This window comes from Martes martes, assembly GCF_963455335.1.
Source record: "Martes martes genome assembly, chromosome: 9".
Lineage (NCBI taxonomy): Eukaryota > Metazoa > Chordata > Mammalia > Carnivora > Mustelidae > Martes > Martes martes.
The window spans coordinates 28,647,755-28,670,170 of NC_137896.1; the positions used below are offsets into that span (position 1 = coordinate 28,647,755).

Genomic DNA, 22,416 nt, shown 5'->3' on the forward strand with positions numbered 1-22,416 from the left:
AAAATGACAAGTGTTAAGACTGGGCTTGCTTTGGAGACTTAAATGAAGTACCTAGAATACCCATAAGACTCCTGCTCTCTGGAGTTGGTCCAAGCTGTATGCTTTCTTTTCTTCTAACAGTCTTTCTTTCTTTGTTTTCATATCTGTAGAAGAAAGAAATAACTTCCTGGAATTCAAGGCACAAGCTTGGGAATACTGTCATCAGTATCTAACTGCTAAAGCAGAGGACAGAAGACAAAGAAGAGGGACTGATTCCTCGAGCTGTAGCTCTAGGAAGGTAGCCCCAAAGCTCTGGAGATTGTAAGGACAAGAAAAGCAAAGGCCAAGGCGAGGAACTTTGGAGACTTCAAGCTGAAGTCTTCCTGAGGAGGTGGGATTTCAGAAGGCAGAGAGGCCTAGTGAGTATGTGTGCTTGTGTGTGCATGTTAATGGGGCATGGGAAGGAGTGGGGGAGGTGGAGGCAGTTTTTAGGTACAAGATGAAGGTCTGGAGCCTATCAATGGAAGAACTAGATGACCAGTCAGAGGGAAAAAATGCTAACCACAGCACCTGGGGCAGCAGCAGCCCAGTCCAAGGCATCGAGTGTAAGCCTCACAGCCTCTAACAAGTACATAGCCTTACCCTATGGCCCTCTTGAGTAGAGGCTACCCACGACCCAGCCTCATCCTGCATCAAAGCCAAGGTTCCTCATGGCTGTTCCCAGACTATTCCCTTCCATGCTGGCACAATACTTTCATTCCCTCAGAGACACAAGCTCTTTCTTCTCTTCACTGTTCACCTCTATGCCCTCCTAGTCATGCCACAACACTTCAAACAGCTTCTGAATGTGCTCAATCTTCTCTTCCACAGCCAAGATGGTCCGTCTCTTCTGAGAGATTGGGGAATGGCCCACGCCCCATTAGGGCTCACTACTCCTCAATCCCAATGCCACGGCAGTAAAACAGCACCCAGAACATCTCTGAAATCTTCAGCTCCAGAACCTATTCTCGGACTACAGCATCTCATCAGCCTTTTAGCCATCTCACTCCCTGATCTCATCCTCTGACATCACTGAGCCTTTGAAGTCTCAGTCCCCTAGTTTTCCCCGATTGCTCAGAAACTGCTGACTTTCCTCTCACCCACATCCAGGGCAGATCTTCTGGAATAGGACATGCTTTAATCTCTGTTTTGTCAGGGAAAGGGACAGGAACAGATTCTGCTCAGTGTTTACTAGTTAACACCAACTGCACCAAGCACGTCATATACCTTACAGTTTTCTGCCTTTCCAACAATCTGAAGAGGTAATCTTCTTACAGGGCTGATGGGGAGACACAGCTCAGACAGGTTTCTCCCAAAGTCACAGGACTACTTGCAGCGGAGCCAGGTACAGAGCAGAAGTCTGTAGGGAACCAAGGCACTGTGGCATCTGGCTCCCTTTGATTTTCGCCTGGCTTCCTCCCTTTACCCTCTCGAAATGGCTCATCTGACAACTTGTACTCTCTGCTTCTTAGCCTTATGAGGCCCACAGTGTGGTCTGCAGTCCCTCCTCTGCTGTCTTAGCTCCTCCACCAGCTCCCCCAAGGCCCAGCCAAGATTTTCGGCACTCTCCTCATCAATTCGGGCCACAAGATAACTCTATCTGCTGTTTACAGAAAAAAGAGGGATCAACAGTATACTAGGAGGTAAGAACTGCTCTCCTCCTACTGCTTACTACCTGTACTTTTCCAGGTCCTGGCCTCACCCTCCACCTGTGTAGCTCTAACATGAAGCTTCTTAGAAGCAAGTCTAGTACCACTCAAAGGCTTCCTGGACAACATCCTTCCAAAGCTTCCAGAAAAAGAGCACAGATGAGAGAGATTATCTCTAGCATTTCCTCTCTCTATACTCTGAAGCCTTGAAAAAAAATGGGAAAGAGGAAGACAGAAATTCACAAGGCAGTGCTGGAAAAGCACTCATTATGGGGCTTGGCCCAGGGCAGGAACTCAATAAATGGAAGCTGATTTTAGTACTGGTGCAGAACAGCTACCCTGGGTCACAGCTACCCCTCACCCTGGCTCTGGAAGCAGTAACTTTCATTATCCTCAGATCATACATGAAATAACTGAAGTGATTCACTGGGTGGTCCAGTGCCTATTATCTGGTCTCTCAGATCCTAATCCACTTGAAGTGATGACACTTCCAGTATCTGCTCTGGATTCATGACTGTCAGACTTCGGTCTGAAGGGATATGCCTTTGCAGGGGTTTCTCAGTGACCACGGTAACCAACTCCTGAGGAGATCTCCTTGTCTTTTTTTTTTTTTTTTTAAAGATTTATTTATTTATTTGAGAGAGAGAAAGTGAATGAGAGAGAGCACAGTGGAGAGGGGCAGAGGGAGAAGCTGACTCCCCATTGAGCAGGGAGCCTGACATGGGGCTTGATCCCAGGACTCCAGGATCATGACCTGAGCCAAAGGCAGACCCTTAACCCAGGCACCCCTTTTTGGCCCCCTGTCTTATCCTTGGTGCCCTTACTGAAAGGCCACTGTCATTCCTTCTCCATTCTGTGAGTCCAAAAACCCAAGGTAAGAGGAAGTTCTCCCTGACTACTCAAGCAGCAGGGGACCAAGGGATGGTTCTGTCTTTGATTGACCTCTGCATCACCAGGAATCCAAAAGAAGGATGAGCCCTCAGGGCAAACCCAGACACCAAATATCAATGAAGAATTTGGCTTTCCTTCCTTCAGACACCTGGCTATACAAATAAAACTTTCCTCCAATGGTCCAGCCTGTATGAAGGAGGAATATTTATTTATCTCTGCTGGGGAAATAAGATGCAATGGCTGATAAGAGACTCAATCTCACAAAACAAACTGAGGGTTGCTGGGGAGGGGGGGGAGGGAGAGGGTGGTGGGGTTATGGACATTGGGGAGGGTATGTGCTATGGTGAGTGCTGTGAAGTGTGTAAACCTGGCGATTCACAGACCTGTACCCCTGGGGCTAATTATATGTTAATTTAAAAAAAAGATGCAATGGCTGGATAATTTTCATTCTATGTGACAGTGTGTGAAATGTACATATATTGTTTAAAGAGAAACAATAACAACACAATTTCGGTGCCTGTACACTTGGCCACTCAGCTAAAAAATCAAGCATTAATGGTACCATTAGCCTCCCAAATGCCCTTCCTCAGTGGCCCTCTTTCTTCTACCCAGAGGAAACCAACATCCTAAATTCTGTATAGTTTTATCATACTTCAATGTATCTATAAACCATATATTATTTGGTTTCATCTGTTTTGTTTTCATATAAACAGAATCTTAGTACATGTGTCCTTCTGTGACTTGCTTACTACTCTCGACATCCGTTCCTGAGTCACCCATGTTGTAGGTAATATGCAGCTGCATAATTCTTTCACATGCAGTGCTGCAGAGGACCTTTTCTTCTCAAGAGTCCCTGACTAGCTTCCTGTGGACACCAGGGAATACACAAGAGGGTTTAGAATGAAGTCAGCAGATAGCAGATGACTGCTGCCTGGGCCTTCCCATCCTGAAAAGGCAGAACTCATTTTGGTTACCAAAGTTCTCAGGATGTGTCCACTGTCCTAGGTGTCAATGGGACCAGTGCCCCTGTTTCTCACTGCTGAACAATCTCTGCCCAGTGGAAAAAAACCACTCTGCAATCTGTAAATCACTACAGGGACAATGAGGAGCTGCCTGAGTGCCAACCATTCATGGAGGCCTGTAGGAAATAGTAAATATACAGTCAACTGATACTCAACAAAGGTGCACAGACAGATCAAAGAAAGAGGAGAGCCTTTTCAACAAACGGTACTGGAAAAACTGGATATTCCTATGTAAGACAATGAATATCAGACCATACCTTGAATAAGACTTTCTGCCTATTCCCATCAGCCAGAGTAGAAAACCTCACACTTCACAGGGATGTTAGGTAGAATATTCAGAGGATTCTGCCTCAGCAGTGGGGTAAAATTAGCCCTAAATTAAATGCTGTTCTGTCTCCTGGCTAACAAAGCTTAAAAGCAAGGCCAGATGTGGGGCTCCTGGGTGGTTCAGTGGGTTAAAGCCTCTGCCTTCCGCTCAGGTCATGATCCAGGATCCTGGGATCCTGGGATCATGCCCCACATCGGGCTCTCTGTTCAGCGGGGAGCCTGCTTCCCCCTCTCTCTCTCTGCCTGCCTCTCTGCTTACTTGTGATCTCTGTCAAATAAATAAATAAAATCTTTTTTAAAAATTTTATTTATTTATTTATTTGATAGACAGAGATCACAAGTAGGCAGAGAGGCAGGCAGAGAGAGAGAAGAGGAAGCAGGCTCCCCGCTGAGCAGAGAGCCCAATGCAGGACTCCATCCCAGGACCCCGGGATCATGACCTGAGCCAAAGGCAGAGGCCTTAACCCACTGAGCCACCCAGGTGCCCCAATAAATAAAATCTTTAAAAAAGAAAAAAAAAAGCAAGGTCAGATGATATGACTAGAAGAAAAACATATTAGAATAATTATCATAACTGTATCCCGTATGTTCAAGAAGCTAGAAGACTGAAACATGTTAACTTGAGACATAAAAGATGTAAAAAATACCTAAGTCAAACTCCCATAGATGAAAAATACAATGTCTGAGAAGAAAAATACACCGAATGAGATGAATGACATTAGACAGTTGTGGAATTTAGCTAAGCTACTCCAGGGTCTTGCTGCCCCCACATACATTTTGTTTGGCCAAGTGACCTGGTGGGGCGGGGGAGGGTGGTGCTTAAAATGACACTGACCCCTCAAACAAGCCCTGTGTAGCAGCCTGCAGACTCACAAGAAAATGTAAGTTCCTGACATGACTTCCCCAAGAGCCCCTGTGATCAAGTCTCCACTGCCTCCTAGGGCCATTCCCTTGTGCATTCCTAAGAGAAAACCCCTGTGGAGCTTACCAAAACCCTGCTCTTCTGGTTTGAATTGACCTACCTGGCCTTAGCCTGGGAAACCCAAAGCACTCTACCCACAAACCCTAATAAAGGCATGTGCTCCAGGTCCTGCCACTCTCTCTGTCTGCATTCTGTTTTGACCTTCCTGTGTGCCCTGAAGGCATGAGGCATGCCATCGCCCTGTACTTCCTCCAGGACTTGTGAGAAATAAAATTCCCTATTTCAATTTCTTTTGTGGTCTTTTGTTGAACTTGGCTCTCCATTCAGTACCCTGTGCTCCACTTCACAATGTTAATTTAACATTAACAAACTCATAACAACAATGCAGAAGAGGTTAGTAAATCAGAATATATACAAGCAGAAACTATGCAAAATGAAACATGATGAGAAAAAGGACTGAAAATAATTGTACAGAGCAACAGGAGGCTGTGGGACAATTTCAGGCAGCAAAGTGGAGGCCCAGAATAGGAGGGGAAAAACTTAAAAAAGAGGCCAAAAATACTAGTTTGAAGAAAACTAAATCCATCCACTGAAGAAGCAAAATGAATTCCAAGCACAAAGAACATGAAAAAAGACATACCAACTCACAGAAAAATAAAATTACTTAACATCTGTGATAGAAAGAAAATCGGGGTGCCTGGGTGGCTCAGTTGGTTAAATGTCCAACTTTTTTTTTTTTTTTTTTTTTTTTTAAGATTTTCTTACCTGTTTGTCAGAGAGAGAAAGGACAAGGCATGGGGAGCGGCAGGGAGAGGGAGAAGCGGGAGCCCAACGCGGGACTCAATTCCAGGATCCTGGGATTATGATCTGAGCCAAAGGCAGACGCTTAACTGACTGAGCCACCCAGGTGTCTCTGAGTGTCCAACTCTTGATTTTGGCTCAGGTCATGAGATCAAGCCTTGTGTTGGGCTCTCCACTTAGTGGAATCTGAGATTGCCTCTCCTTCTCCCTCTGTTCTCCCCAAACTCGTGCATGGACATACATTCTTTCTCTGAAATAAATTTTTTAAAATCTTAAAAAAAAAAAAAAAAAGAAGAAGAAGATCTCAAAAGCAGCTGGAGTGAAAAAAAAAACAACTTCTATAGAAGGAACAAAGGTAAGGATGGCAGTGGATTTCCGCTCAGGAATGGTGCAAGTGAGAAGACAGTGGAGTAGAGCAAGATCCTTCCGGAAAGAAGGAAACTGTTGGGGTGCCTGACTGGCTCAGTCAGCGACTCTTTACGTTGGGGTCATGAGTTTAAGCCCTACGATGGGATTGAGCTTACTGAAAAAAAGAAAGAAAGAAACAAACAAACAAACTACTGACCTAGAATCTTTAGCAAGTGAAAGTATCTTCAAAACCCGAGGAGTGGGACTTCTGAAATGGCTGTGAAGATTCTGGCAGATGCTCTCCCCAGAAAACAGTGATGAAACTGGTCTAATTGTTAAGACAACTATTTAAGGACTCTGGTAATGGGCCAAATTTATACAATAAAACTGAGAAGGATTTATTTGAGAAAAATCTACTGAAGCTTGATGAGAACGGTAGAAATGTGGTGTTTCAGCCAGGGGCTATTCACTTGACCTCCCCTCCAGTTCCATGGTATACAAAAATCTTACAAGGGAGAGGGGCTGACTTTGTTTGAGACAAAGCATAGAAAATTCTATAGGCATGGATGTCAAAAAAAGACAGCAATCAAAGTGGCAAACATTCAGGGAATGCCAGCATACCGACTAGCCAGAGATGACAGCAGTGGCCGGTCCAGCTAGCCAGAATGCAACAGGAAAGTCAGGAGACTGAGACAATAGATGTCAATTACTATACAGCAAGAAGGCTGTGTTTTAAGGCATCTTCCTGGGGCCATGTGCACCAGGAGACATGTACAGGAATGCTCATGACAGGACTGTCTGTAATAGCAAGAAAATGATGAACCCCAAATGTCCATCAACGGTCCAAAGAATAAATAGCACATTTTCATATAAAGGAATCCCACTGAGCCATGAAAGTGAATGAACTTCATGGCTATCCACAACAATCTGGATGAATCTTAGGAAAAGAACAGTGAGCAAAAAAAGCAAGACCCAGAAGAACACACAGAGTATGATTCTATTTGTGCTACTCAAAACCAAGACATTGTTTATGGATATAGGCATATGTGGTAAACCTCTAAACCGGGCTCCTGAGGGTTAGCGGGTGGGCAGCCTGCCTGACCAAGGACAGCAGGGTGGGGAAGAGAAGGACACGTGAAGGACATAAATGAACAGGAAGCTGTATAGCAAAAAGTCCTGTGATAGGAGAAGTCACTAACTGGGGAAGAAAAAGGTTTCAGTGGAAGCATTTCAAAGTAAAGGAGGTACTAGTCTTATCTATATGTAGTGGAAGGGCCAACCCTGAACTGAGAATCAGAAGACCTGGACTACCCTCCAGACCTACTGTGAACTTGCACTATAACCTCAGGCAAGTTTTCACCTATGGGGCTCAGGACAGGAAGCTCAATTAAAATAACACAGGCTGAAGAGCTTTGTCAATGCCTTCTTAAGCTCATCACAGTCTCAAGTAGAGACAGATTTACCAAGACACTAATGACACTCAAGCTTCAGAACCCCTCACCTGCCCAAGCCCCCTTCTAAGGCCCTCAGAAGAATCCTAACCGTTTTGTGCTATTTCTCCTTGAAAGAGCCTTAAGTGGTATAAACTTTAAGCCCCACTTGACCTGAGCTCCAAAGTGGCAAAAAGCTTAACAGACAGCTAGAGGAGATTCCTGTTTAAATTCACTATTCCTATTTAATTTTTCTGCCTCAGAAAACCACCTCCTAATTCAAACTATATTTCCTTCAGAAACTAAGAGTGTGCTCTCAAAAGAGTGTGATGAATAAGGCTTCAGAAATCCCTGGCTGTGCCCTTTGTGTACAGACCTCAGGATATATTGAAATCTTCCTGGATAACTCAATACAGCACAAGATTACTTTTCTAAGAAGGGCCTTTGCTAGGAAGGTGCAAACTAATTTTGGCAAATATCCTTGCTAAATATTGTAACTGGCTCAACTATGACACAACTACCTCTGTGTTGTCTCTACAACCTGTTTTTTTTTTTTTTTTAAAGGTTTTATTTATTTATTTGACAGAGATCACAAGTAGGCAGAGAGGCAGGCAGAGAGAGAGAGAGGAGGAAGCAGGCTCCCCACCAAGCAGAGTGCCCGACGTGGGGCCCGATCCCAGGACCCCGAGACCATGACCTAAGCTGAAGGCAGAGGCTTAACCCACTGAGCCACCCAGGCACCCTACAACCTGCTTTTGAAACACTATGCATTCTTGCCCCCAGGCTAGTAGCACTGTCACATACTCCCTGCCTTCAACAGGTGTTCCTGACTCTGGTCTTCTGTACCGGGATCTGGAGAGGCACAAATGCAGGCAGGGCTGGAGCACAGGCACAATAACAAACGCTATTACTACCTGGCATTGTGTGGAGCCCCAAATCTCCTTGTGCTTTGTCTCCTCCATGAATGGAGGAGAAGAAGCTGAACCACTGATCTGAGACCAGGGAGAAGAATCTGCCACCGGACAGACTACTTCCAAGAAGAACAAATTATCTAGAAAGGGGATTTGCTCAGTAGAGGCTGAGAAATTTGTGGAGTAAGTCACAACTCTTCCTCCATTAAGATGGCTATATCAACAAGGGTAAGAATAGGACTCCTAAGAAAATGTTATTTTGAGGAAACCAAAAAGGAACATGGAATCCATGTAAAACCAGCAAGGTTTCTGAAAATCTTAGGTCAGCAGAAATACTGCCAGCTTGGACTGAAAGGGACAGGGAGCACATGAAATCAAAGGAGAGTACTGGACCCCCAAATACTATTGGCAAGATGCAGGCTGATAAAAGTCACCTACAAAGTGCTACCTTTGTGAAAAAGGAAGGATGACCAAGGTGTAGCCACAAGCTTAGAGGAGAAAACTAAGAGTTTAGAGGATGAAACTAAGAGCCCAGGTGGCAGAGGTAAGAGCCATGTTGGACTATTCCCAGGCCTTAAAACCTAACCCAGACCCTGGAGTGTACCCAGCCGGATTTCAAAGCTACCTGAGGCTGATAACTCTTTTTTATTTTCCATTACTCCCCACCTTTCTGAAGCTGAATGTCTGTAACTGTTATCCTATGTGCCACCTTGGGTGTTGGGAGGGCAGAGCAGATAACTTCTCTCATTAGTTTCACAGGGCCACAGCTAGAGAAGACATGTGTTCAGGAGTTATATTTAATAGATTAAAAGCCAGAGCCTTATCTATATCTGATTTAGATGATCTTGATGATGAGATTTTGGATTTTTGAGCCAGTGAGATTTAGGACTTTGAACTGTTATCATAATAAGGTGGGGCCCTTGAGAAGGGGTGACTGTATTTTGCATGTGGGAGGAACATTAATGGGAAGCCAGAGTATAGACTGTGGTAGGCAGAAATTTAAGATGGCTTTCATGACCTTCATTTTCTGATGTTACTCCTGTGTTCATGTAATGTTATACTGCAAAAGGGACATTATTTGAGTGAGCTTCCTCTAATCACAAACAGCTCTTTACAAGCAGAGTTTTCTCTGGCTGGTATTGAAAAGGAATTTAGACAGATCCGAAGGATAAGAGAGATTCAACAACACAGGGGAGGTTTTCATTGCTGAGATGGGGAAGGGCTGTCACAGGGCATAGACCTCTGGGAGAAGGAGTTAAGCATGGTCCTGACAGACAGCTAGCAACAAGATGGGGATCCCAGTCCTACAATCCTAAGGAACTGAATTCTGCTGATAATTCTAGATGAGCTTAGGAGTGAATTCTTCCCCAGAATCTCCAGATAAGAGCTTTGTCTGACTGGTGCCTTAACTTCAGAGAACTTAACATAAATCCAGCCAAGTCTACTTGGACTTCTGACCTATAGAACTGTGAAATAGCAACTGTGTGTTTTAAGCTACTAAATTTGTGGTAATTTTTTATATAGCAACAGAAAATGAATCCAGACTTGTTTAGGTCCACAAATTCTATCTCTGGACACACTGCCGCTCTAGCCTATTCTGAGAACAATCCTCAGGGAGCAAGAAGAGGACCAGACTGTGGTTCTGGGGCCATCCCTTCCTAGCACAAGTCTCCTCATCTGCAAAATGGGTGGATAAAAGGAGAAATGCTGTAAAGAAATATTTCTACACCAGCAAGTCTTTTCAAATATCAGATGTATTGCTAATCACAACGCCCATGCCAATACCTGCAAAGAGGGACCCAGACACAGTCAAGAATAGAAAAGTAATAGCTGGCTCACCTTCCTCAGGCCAAGAATGTGGATTGCTGGAATAAAGATATGCTCCTTCTCCTCCTGTTAGAAAAGTACCCAGGAAACTGGCATCCCCCTTTAAAAACAATCACAAAGAACAGACGATTTATAGCATAAACTTTACAGAATCAAAAGTCCTGCCCGTTTATCTGTCTACAAAAGCTGCTTAGTCAGCCTCACAGAGATCCAACTTTTTACATGCCTTTGGCACATTACTGGCATTTTCAACTTGTATAGTCCTCTCCGAGTCCAGGCATCAAAGCCTGCTACGCTTGTTCATGCTCCAGTGGATTTCTAGCAACTGGAGACAGCTCTCCTTGCCTAAAACCTTGACCTCTAAGTTCTATATGTCTAGGCCAATCTGAGACCTGCTTCTAATAGTACTGGGAGATTAAAGAAAACACACCAGGGGCGCCTGGGTGGCTCAGTGGGTTAAGCCTCTGCCTTCGGCTCAGGTCATGGTCTCAGGGGCCTGGGATGGAGCCCCACATCAGGCTCTCTGCTCAGCAGAGAGTCTGCTTCCTCCTCTCCCTCTGCCTGCCTCTCTGCCTACTTGTGATCTCTTGTCTGACAAATAAAAACAAAAACAAAAACAAAACACATCAAAGGCCAAATGGCAGACGAATCCCTCTAACTGTGTACCCCATTAAATGGTTATTTCTAAAGCTTTGCTGGGAGGGGAAGGATGCAAATAGGAATTGAGACAAAGAGGAACATATTCTTCAGGTTAGCCCTAAAATGAAATATTCTAGGTTATCTTCATAAATTGTTTATATTTCATTTTGATACAATGTTAACATTGAGGATAAGAAGGCTGCTTACCTTCACTGCTTGCTGGGTTTTCTCAGACAATTTTACTTCATTATCTTCTACCTGTACGCAAAAGAAGTGCAAGTTTTCAGTTTCCTACTTCAAGGGCAAAACTCTCCTAGGTCTCCCCCATGTTCAATATTTCTAGGACACTGACTGGGCAGTCCCTCCACCAAATCCTGTGCTCTCAGGCCCTGATGGCTGGCAGAGCTGGGCTGCCTACTTGTCATCAAGGCTTAGAGCCCAAGGCCATGGTGGACTCTCCCTCTCCCTGGGATCTGAGCTCCAGCTAAAAGAGCCTACAAGATGTGGAAATGATGTATTAGTCTCCACTTATATTTCACTTCAGAAAAAAAACAACTATTTGTAAGGACAAAGGGAAGAGAACATACTAAAATATTTTGAACATGTTCTCATTTATATGTATTCATGTTACAATAGAGGATGATTCTTGTTCATCCTTATTCACATCAGAATTGATTTTGTAAAATAGGTACTTAGGCCATTATTAGACTCACTGCTCTCATGCTTTCTGTGTCCCAAGGCACCAGAGTTTTAGACCAGCTCCCACTGATGAAGATGGGACCCTTCTACACGGAGAGACTCTGCTGTAAAAACTCAGCAGCAACCATTCTGACCAGAGAATCTACTCCTTACTATCTCTGTGACTTTGGACAGGCTGGTCAATTTCTGAGCCTTAGTACCCTCATCTGTAAAATGAAGGTTTAATTTCTTCCTTTCATAATTTAATAGGGACCAAAATCACTTAGTTCATTTCTTCTGGCACTTTCCCAAGATTAGGACAGAGTTAAAGAAACTAGATTCATTTGTGTAAAGAAAAAGAGCTGAGATAAAAACTTCCATTTCTGAAGAGTAGCTAGCTTAGGATCTGACATCCCACCAGGGACCCAATGAAGAGGCTCTTCCTCAAATGTTCTCTCCAATTTCTCCACATTTAAATCCACTTCCACCAGATGAATGACACTAACCAGCCAGGAGCAGAATCTGGGTATGGCGGCTGTCAGGACTATGAAGCTGGTTTCTGTGGTAACAGTGCCATCTGCAGGAAGACCACAGACATGCCAATTACTGCCCATTACCTGAGCCCACCTTGTAGGCCCCCAAACTAACACCCCTCCCCTTCTCAGGAGCGATGGCTCCTCTTATTAGTATACAATAAGTATAGTATGGTATAGTACACAATAACTAATAATACAATATTAGTATACAAAATCTTGGGCCCTCAGAAATTGAAAACTTCCTCATCTGGGAACAGGGAGACTAATGAGGGGAGGGAGGAAGGTTTCCCCATGTGATTAACTATTATTTTCTTTTCAACAAAGAGAAACACACACTTAAATGTAAGTCCTGGGAATTAGTCCTTTTCAACTATATTTTAAATTTTTATCAAGGTAGTGCAAAGGTTAAAAAAAACATCTGATTATTATTTCAAATTGCTTCTTCCTGACTACCAGTAAGGCCGTACATATTCTCATATGTGTGTGTGTGTGAAGATAATGTTATAATTAATAATATGTTATATATAATTATAATATACAATAATGTAGACTTATTATATATTATGATTTATACATACATAAGAACTATGACACTACATCTATTAACTTATTTTGCCAAAACAAAAACAACTCAAGTTCTGCTTTCTAAAGACCTTATAAACACTTACCCTTTTCTTTAACCAAGATCTGAGATGTCAAGAAGGATTCTGAGAAGACCACAGACCCTAAGCACCCCCTTCCTCCCAGTAAGTCAGGAATGTCATACACAGTCATACAAGCCTATATCAAATGAGAAAACAGAGTCAGGCCAGTTGTCACTCTTAAACTTTCAGGGAGAGACCCTTAAGAAACAGATCACAAAATACTGCTCTAAGGCACATTTTGACAGAATACTCCAGAGTTTCTAAGGAAAACTCAAGTTCTTCTGAACTACATCTCAGGACCAGGAGAGGACTTCAGCATCATCCATGCTCCCCTGCAACTGCTTCTGCATCAGAGACACATTTGGGCCATAGGAGTATTTCTATGTTTCTATAAATTCCCTCAAATTCCTTATCTTTCCTAAGATAATAGCCGTCCTTCTTAATTGTGATGAGGCTCTGGCCTCTCAAGAGTTAGAGGTATTTCTTTCAGGCTCTTGTACACTCGTATACTTCTCGCATCCTGGCATATGCACATGCTTGCTAATTCCTTCTCTGGTTTGGGCTCAAGTTCTGAACAAGTCTGGGAAGGTGGTCATTCATTCATTACACATGTCTTCATGGATATTTCTGGATACATGTCATACCTACAAATGCTTCTTTCAGTACCAAGAAAATGAAAAGAAAACTACTTAAGCTTTTATGGCAAGACAAATAAAAATAGAGGCTTTAGTAGGCTGGAAAAAAAAACTGAAACAACACAGAGAGATCTCTTGAATGGCTGATAAACAAGCCCTAATTTATGTTAGAACTAAAGAAAACAGAACAACTTCGGGGGGAATCTAGCAGAAGAAATGCAGAAAATGGTATGAGCCAGAGCCAGGGTCTGGAATGACAGAAGATCTGGTGAGGGACACGGGATAAGTAGCACAATGAGCACTCTCAGGTCCTGTCTCCTCCTGGCCTGATGTTGCTGAATGGCCATGTGCAGAGTTCCTGAAACAGAGTCCATTTTCAATACACTGTGATCCTAGCCTGGAATCCCTATTCCAGGTTCAGGGCAGAGACAAAATATGTGGGGCTCTTGAAGAAATTGGTAGATTCCCAAATACAAAAGGGAGGCAGAAGAGTTGAGGAAAAAAACTGTTAAAGCCTAAGTGGTTAGTTTTTCATGTTGTTATGAAAAAAGGATGTATAAAAGTGATAGGTAGGCTTTTATATTTTAGTTAACTTTCTGATTAGGCTTGACAACCAGGAGTTTTTGTTTTTGTTTTTGTTTTTGTTTTTTAATCTAAATCTGCTTCAAAGAATTTTGAACATGTGAAGACACAAAGCCTTCTTGGGCTGCATGGTCTCTCTTAATTGACAGTGGGAACCCCACTTCTGTTTCCAGATCCAAGAGGAAGACAATCCAGTGGGTTATACTCAATACCTTACTTTTATACTTGCCTTCTAATATTGAGGAAGAAGAGAAAGAAAATTGAAAGGCAGAACTTCATTTCTACTTGAAAAGGAGGACAAGATTTATACAGAAAACAGTTTTCTCTCTCTTCTTTCCTATTTCATTAGTGGCTGCTGGAAGTGTACTTAACACAATAGTATGATTCCACTGGGCTCCTGATCACCTTCTAATGTGCAAAGGACCTTCCAGAGCACTGCAGAGGAGTCTAAATAGAGATGTCAGGGCTTACGGTCTGGAAAGTAGATAAAGTACTAGCACCTAATATCAGGAAGCATCTCCTAGCATCCTGATGATGTCACCATGAAGTCTCTTAGTTCTAAATGAGCATCAACACAAAACGCTGATGATACAGGGAGCAGACACTTTATCAAAGGAGAACTTACAACCTTAAGAAGTTACTCTTGTTGGACTACTCTGTAGATGAGATGACACTACTGCTTTCCCACTGGTGATGGTGGCAAGCATGCATTTGCACTGAGTCATCCACACCTGCACACCAAGTTCCTGGTGACCAAAAGCTCACTGGAATTAAGGCTCAGGCAGTAGCCACAGAACAGACTCAAGGTGTAATCTGTGCCCACGTATTCTGCAACCAGAATCTTGGCTGGATAACTACCATACTCTCATGCATTGCTTGCCAATCTTCTGCACATTAGGATGCACTGAGCTAAATGGAGAACTTGGCTTGTGACCAGGCAACTGGTCTAGAAACTCGGCTCCCCCAGGCCATGCCAACCAGCTCACCTGGGGACCAATATTTCTGCATCACCAAATCATGCCCCTGTCCCATCAGGGTGCCCCCAGAAAATGGGCTGGAAATTTCTGCTCTGACTACCCACTTCACTGGAGACTTAGGCCCCCAGTTTTTTGTTTCTTTTATTTATTCTCACAGATCATCATAAGGGCATCAACTAAGGCCCTGGAACACAGAGAATCCACTGAAAACTCATCGGTCTGTGTTGAGACAGGTTTATCCTCAGCTCACATTTCCACATGAGGTCAGAGGAGTCTCAGTCAGTTGGAGGAAGCCTTCCTAACCTTAGGCAGAAGTGTCTCTCCCAACCCCCAGAAAAGACTTTGGACCCTGGGAAGCTAAGGCATGGGATATGATTGCGGACCTTGTACAGCCACCTGGGTACCCTTAAAATCACAGGCTCACTACGGCTGCAGCTGGAATGCTCCTGAGAACAGACCAGTTTCCTCAGGGATAGACTGACCAAGACTCCCACCTACTTCTGTCTCACCCCTTGCAGATGTCCCTCTTTAGGTCACTCCCCGACAGCTGACTTGTAACAGCTCTGCTTACCGTCTTTACAAAGTATAAGCTATCTTCACTGTCCAGAGGCACAATCCTAGAAGAGGAAGAGACAGGAGAAACATATATCACAATTACAATGTTCTTTTCTCAACTTGGCAACAATCCACAGACCCAGATTTCTTTCAGGGTTTTTCAAAGCACTGGGCGACATGTGGGCAGAATTAGTATGTAGGCCACTGGAAGGAATTAGGTCCACCCCCTACTCCCATGCCTCGGTCTTTCAAAGGGAAGCACTCAGAGTATAGCGTCTCAGTTGAGTATAGCAAGTCCCAGGCCCAATCCTGGCACGATGTCATTGCCAGAACTCTAAGAAGACCACCCACATCAGCAGTTACAAGATAGCCTCTCTTCACTTCTTATTCCTAAAAACTTGCCCCAAAAGAGCATGCATCACAAACATACACTTACCTTCCCTGATTATTCACAGCATGGATATGAAAAGCCATCTTGGAGCTATAGACCCCAAAAAAAATAAAAAGTCAGTCTGTTCTTGCTAACCACACTGTTGGCCACCACCCACCCCCCAGACACCCGCTGCTGCAGTGCACCTGTGCTGGGCCTTCACGGCACATTTGCCAAGTGTGGGGCCAGCATCTGACTCCAGTCACAGCTCTGCCTCTGTGCAGATTCTCAGGGCTGGCCTGACTCTTGGACAGAGCAGGAGAGAACCATGTGCTAGAACTATTGCCTATTGCAGACTGGGAAGACCCTCTACTGGCCCACGGCCTTCTGCCCCACACCTGTGACATACTGTCCTGATCCTCCTCTTCTTTACTACCTTTGGGTCAAGCTGCCATCCCTGCTCCAAGCCCAAGCAGAGACACCAAGTCCTGTGTTCCTCTCAGGAGATGATTTGCTAATCTGATGTAGTGTAAGGTACTCAGTCAAGTGACCTTGTGGAGAGAAGGGAGTGGGGCTCCAGATGGAACTCCCATTGCCTGGTGTTCTTTTCTTGTTCCTTCCTCCAGCTAGGGAAGTATGCCCAGGGCTAAAAGGCTTTGCCTGCCCTGGTAGAAAGGTAGCCTGCCCTGGAAAGGCTGAGTGGCCTACTCAAAACTCTGAGGAAAGGAAGAAGGGAAAGACTATGCCAGCCATGTCGACGGTGACACAGAAGCCCTCCCCCCACCCCCCAATTTGATAGCAGCTAACATCTACATGCTTAGTCACTCTGCATGGTGGGAAGACAAGGAAACAGATGAACGGAGAGCTCCTTGTCTTACCCAAAGTCACACAACTAGAAAGCAAAAGTTTCCTCAAACTCAGGTCTGCCAGGAATAGATAATCCAGGCCAGCACAAGGCCTTAAGGAAACAAACTTCTATCCTTCTCATCTTATGGCCAGAGCTATAAGATTCAGAAGACCCAGAAGAAAGAAGCCTGAAGCCTTACACCAGAAAGATCTGGCTCTTCCCTCCACTCCTGGAGCTACAGCAATAAAATTCTCGTTAGGTCAACTTTTTAAATGTTCTTTCTTACTACCCAGGGCTATAGATGTTAAGAAAAAGTGGGGTATGGAGCTGAGGCACCACAGGGCACAACCCATAAGTATTCTAAGAAAATTCCTCAGTGTCGCTGGTGTCTTTTGTCTCTTTTGCCAAAAAGTACACCAAGTGGTCCTCATACAGGATGGGTGGAGGGTTAGATGGACTGGGTTCATGAAAGTTTGGCTATGGACACAGACCACACAGAGGGCCCTGTGATGTGCCAGGAGATGTATGATGGCTGGACTGCTAGCAAACCTGAATCCCAGAGCTTTCAGTTCCTGAGACAAAGCCAGGCTCAGGATGCCCATTACCTAAGAGGCATCAGAGGCCCAAGGCCAGGGTCTCCTAAGCAGGAACTGTCTCTATGTGCCCAGGGACCCTGACCCTAACAAACTCCACCCCTCATGTCCCTGCTTCACCTTTCTAATCTCTAAACCTGGGTCCTTCAGGTCTCTGATGCTTCTGCCATTGATCTGCCTCCCATTCTGGCATCAGGAAATGTGTCTGACTCTTTCTCATATAGTTCCTCCATCTTTGGCTCCCTGGCCTCCCAAAACTTGTCTTTCAGATATCCTCTTATTTTACTGGAACATTTCTCAGAGGGAAGACGGAATATCAAATACAAGACAGAAAAGGGTCTTTATTTAATAAAACATTAAAAATAGCTCCTTATAGAAAATAGCAGCCATGGCTTACCGTAGGGCTGCCTTAAACTGCATCAACTCAAAGAAATCTAACCCAGATCCCAGGGTCTGCTCAGCTACCTCCTTCGCCTATAAAAGCAATGACAAAACAGGGACAATTAGCTTTCACAGCAAGAAAGAGTACACATCACTGACAGGAAGTACCCTTCTAACATTTGGCTAGGAGAACACTGTGCCCCTCCCCTCTACATGACTGCTTTGTATATATCAATAGATCAAAGTGAAAACATTGTGTTAAGGGAAACAGGTGCCTGCTTTCTTTGGGTTGGTTCACAGGAAACACTTCATTCAGGCAGGTGGGCACTGGAACCTGATCTACCGGGAACTGTAATCAGCCAGGATGATGCCATTGTGAGGTCTGGAAAAGGGTTTCCTCCTCCCCTCTCCCTTGGCCCTGGGGGAGAGACTACTGCCCTTGGAGTTTCTGCCAGATGCTAAGAATATTTAAATACCTAGATTTACAAAAGATCACTTAAAAAGAAAAAGTGTGAGAACTGATACTGCATAAGCCTTCAGCTAAAGGGCTGAAAAATTCCAAGTTGCCAGGGATCCGGTTCAAGTGAGGAGGGAAGATGGCAGGGAGCTGGTGACTACGGCTACAGTCTCTGTGGTATCTACATCATACACAACCTTTCCAATATCAAATGGCTTCCTTCAGGAAAGGTCCTATTGGCATTGGGAGGCATCAAGCCGACTCTTCGCATCTCCTTACTGGGTCAGATATAGGAATCCAACTCAGCAGGGCAGGTTAACCGCAAAACAGCAAGGAAGAGAACGGTCAGAGAATGAGAACACATGTGCTTGTCTAGGAAAGGCAAATCAGATTTTCTAATTTTTAGCTGGTTTTTTTTTAAAACACTGAATTATAGGAAATCTCACTATGTAGCTCAAGACAAACTTAGCTAACTCTATTAAATTCACAGTAGAAATATCTATATTTTCATTTTTTAACTTTTAAAGAGCTAGTTTAAAAAAAAAAGCTAGAAAGTAAAACAGTAGGCTACAGAATGACTTTTCTTTAACACGACCAGATATCTACAAAGAAGTGCTGATTAGCGGTCGGTCATTCCTAGGACAAGGGCAGTTCAGTCACAGGCAGCAGAAGCTCAGCACTCTCCAGGTACCTTTGTCTGGCGCCAAGCTCCACTGAGGCCCAGGTTCGCACAAAACTGACTACTACCAGGTGTCCAAAGCCAAAACACATGGATAGGAAGGTTTACACTGAAATTACTACTAAAGAAAGAGAAACGTGGTATTGAAATTACCTTTGTTAGACTGGAAGTTTTAGCATAACATGCAATGCCAGCCAAAACAGCCTCTATAACAGCAGCATACACCTGGGACAAGAGCCTACTTTAGAACAAAAAATATGGGTTAACTACAGCATCACAAGGTTTCAACAAAAGCTGCATGCACATAAATGACATTCCCTAAGGAACTGATTTTTTAAAAGAATGAGAAAAGTGCAAAACAGAACTCATTGATTTCTAAGCCTTTTATAAAGATTTATTTATTATGTCAGAGAGAGAGAGAAAGTGTGTGCGTGCATGGGGAGCATGGCAAGGGGCAGAGGGAGAGAGACAGAATTTCAAGCCGACTCCCTGCTGAGAACGGAGCCTGACTCGGGGCTTGATCCTAGCACCCTGAGATGATGATGTGAGCTGAAACCAAGAGTTAGATGCTTAACGGACTGAGCCACCCAGGCACCCCTGATTTCTAAACCTTTTAAAAGCCATGTGCCCCACGTGATTTATACTTTGCTCTTTTTTTTTTTTAAGTTTTGTAGAGTTTTTGTTTTTTTTTTTTAATTATTCATTTGAGAGAGAGACACAGAGAGAGAGAACGAGCGCAGAGGGAGAGAATCTCAAGCAGACTCCATGCTGAGCACAGAGCCCAGTTTGGGACCTGATCTCATGACCCTGAGATCATAACCTGAGCTGAAACCAAGAATGAGCCTCTTAACCAACTGTGCAACCCAGGTGTCCCCACACTTTGCTCTTATTAAACCACGATAAGAAAAGCCAACTCTGCTCAGAAGACCAACCCTCCCTGTTTGTGATCCAACTGAAGAGAACTCTGCGGGCTCCCTAGCCCCTCTGTCAGGAGTCTGAATCTCTTCAGTATCTTGGTACAGACTTTCTACTGTTTTGGGACCAACCACACCATACATTCATGTCATCTCCTCCCAGGCCTATGAACTGCTACTGGAACTTCAGGAGCAAAAGAGATTACCTCAGAGGAGAAGATGAGCTCCACTTAAATTTAAATTACCAGCTGCACACCACTTTTCAAGTAGCTTACCTGATCCAGAGAATAGAGTGCGCTCCTGAGGGCAAACATTCCCTTCCTAAAGCTCCCTGCTCCTCACTCCACCAATCCTGCCCTTTCTCTTGGACTTCTCACTTCCCAAATTGATTTTAAGAAGGTTTCTTCCTTCTCAGCATTTTGGGCCAGATAAATTTTTTGTCATGGTGTCTGTCCTGTGCACTATAGGATGTTCAGCAACATCCCCTATCCATCAGATGCCAGTAGTACCCCAGTTGGGATAACAAAATGTCTCCAGACACTGTCAAAGGTCGCTGGGTGTGGGGCTGGAGGAAGAGGAGCAGTAGAACTGCCCTTGGTTGAGAATCACTACCTTATGGGAGAGAGATTTGGGATCTTATCAGGATAATTATAGAGAGAAGGGGTTTATCCACAAGGCCCTAAAAGGCAGGGAAGATGCCTGGCAAGAAGATGATAAAGACTTGCCAAAGACTATGTCAACATTTATGCCTGAGAATCTTATAACAAGTAGAGGAAGGTGACCAGAGTTGGAAAGCAGGAAGGAACCCAGAAATGATCCGGTCTAACTCTCATCTTACAGAAGAAGCAAGTAGGGCCTCAGGAGGTGGAGTAAACTGTCCAAGGCACAGAAAATTAATGGCAGACTTGAATTCAGGTCTGCTGTTAGCCTGTTGCTTTTCTATTGTACCATGTCACATAGCCAATTCCTTTAATTTCCTCCGTGGCTCCCACAACACACCTCTACATTTTAGGTAAGAGATTTGAGTTGGGTAGAAGAAAAAAAAGACAGAAAAAGCATACATAACAAAATGACAGCTCCAAGGATCAACATATCCTGAAGACTGTTGGCCAGGCCACAACAGAGGGGTATGTCTTGGTAGGAAGGGGCCTGGCAGGGGCACTGACAATGAGCATGGCCACTTCCAGGTAAGATCAGAATCCTCCACACCTTGGCACAAACACCAAAGATATATAAAGATGCCTTCCTCCTTTCCCCACCAGCCTGACTCACTCAGTACCAAGATGTTTTGGCCCCCTTACTGCCCTTACTGCTTGGCTTTCTCCTATACAAACCCCAAACAACAGCTGAATGCAAAGCCACCTGGCTATGGGCTTATAAAATGGCCTGGATGGGAGGCCTGAGACTCATGCCTGGATGGCGCTGCCATTGCCTTCACTAGGACTCCATAAGGCCCAAGTTCTACCAGCTCTGTGATTCACCAAGTCTCTACATGTACGCTCAAGCACTGGTCAATACTAGTCCCTGAAGCAAGGCACCAATGAATTTGGTTAGGAGAAATGTTTAAGTGTCCAGAATGAAGATCCAGTGGCGAAGCACAGCTGGCACATAAGTACCAGCAGGTACAGGGGTGCCTGGGTGGCTCAGTCAGTTAAGCATCTGACTCTTGATTTTGGCTCCAGTCATGATCTCAGGGTCATGAGATCGAGCCCCACATTGGGCTCCATGCCGGGTGTGGCCTCTGCTTAAGATTCTCTATCTCCCTCTCCCTCTGCCCCTTCCCACACTGCTTGTGTGTGTGCATGCGCACACACTCTTGCTCTCTCTTAAAAAAAAAAGTAGTACCAGCATGTACAAAGTGAGAATGTGGCTGACATGTTGCTAAAGGGCAGAAAATCCACACACTAAAAAATGCATACACATTAATTATAGCTATACAAAACCTAAATGGATAATTTTTAAAAACCCAGTAAGATACACAGTTAAGATACTAATGGGTAGTGCCAAAGAGGAGGAATTATGGCTGATCTTGTTTTTCCTTTTTTTCTTTTCTATTTCCCAAATTTTCTGTAGTATGATTATATTCCTTATATTGTATTTTTTCAGATACAGCTAAGTAGTTCCTACTCCAGAGATTCTGATTCAGTAATTCTGGGAACTACTATAGCCTGGGGATCATATATTTATAAAAAGATGCTTAGATGATTCTTCGTGGTCTGTCACTATTGGCCTTTGGGAAGCACTTGTCTAGACCCCAGTAGTTTATGCTAGAATATTTAATTAGGTAATAACAGAATTCTATTATGTTCATATTTTTGATGGAAAACTCCTTTTGGGAATTCAGTAGTTCCAGCACTGTTATGGATTGAATTGAGTCCTTCTAAAACTCATAATGAAACTCTAATCTTCAATGTGACTGTATTCGGAGATAGGACCTTTAAGAAGGTCACTGAAGTTAAACAAGGTCGTGAGAGTAGGGACCTAATCCAGTAGGACTGGTATCCTTATAAGAAGAGGAAGAGATACTGGAGATTTCTGTTTTTCCACAAAAGCTCAGCGGAAAGGCCAGATGAGGACACAACAAGAAGGTGGTGGTCTGCAACTCAAGGAAAGAGGCCTCACCAGAGACCAACCCTGCTGGTACCTGGAACTTGGACTTCAAGCCTCCAGAATTGCGAGAAAATAAATTTCTGCTGTTTAAGCAACCCAATCTGTGGTATTTTGTTATGGCAGCCCAAGCAGATTAACACAAACATTATTGAGTTTCTTTCTTTCTTTTTTAA

General features: G+C 44.0%; 1 protein-coding gene across 1 annotated transcript in view; it reads right to left on the reverse strand.

Moving 5' to 3' along the window:
• Window positions 1-22,416, reverse strand: part of DNAAF9 (dynein axonemal assembly factor 9) — a 123,999-nt gene that overhangs the window by 45,676 nt on the left and 55,907 nt on the right. Inside the window, exons 13-20 of the mRNA XM_080814052.1 lie at window positions 18,873-18,960; window positions 17,600-17,676; window positions 15,829-15,873; window positions 15,409-15,454; window positions 12,668-12,779; window positions 11,966-12,040; window positions 10,993-11,039; window positions 10,119-10,246 (exon numbers count right to left, since the gene is read on the reverse strand). Of these exons, the coding sequence (XP_080670178.1) occupies window positions 10,119-10,246; window positions 10,993-11,039; window positions 11,966-12,040; window positions 12,668-12,779; window positions 15,409-15,454; window positions 15,829-15,873; window positions 17,600-17,676; window positions 18,873-18,960 (618 nt within the window). The remainder of the gene's footprint in view (window positions 1-10,118; window positions 10,247-10,992; window positions 11,040-11,965; window positions 12,041-12,667; window positions 12,780-15,408; window positions 15,455-15,828; window positions 15,874-17,599; window positions 17,677-18,872; window positions 18,961-22,416) is intronic.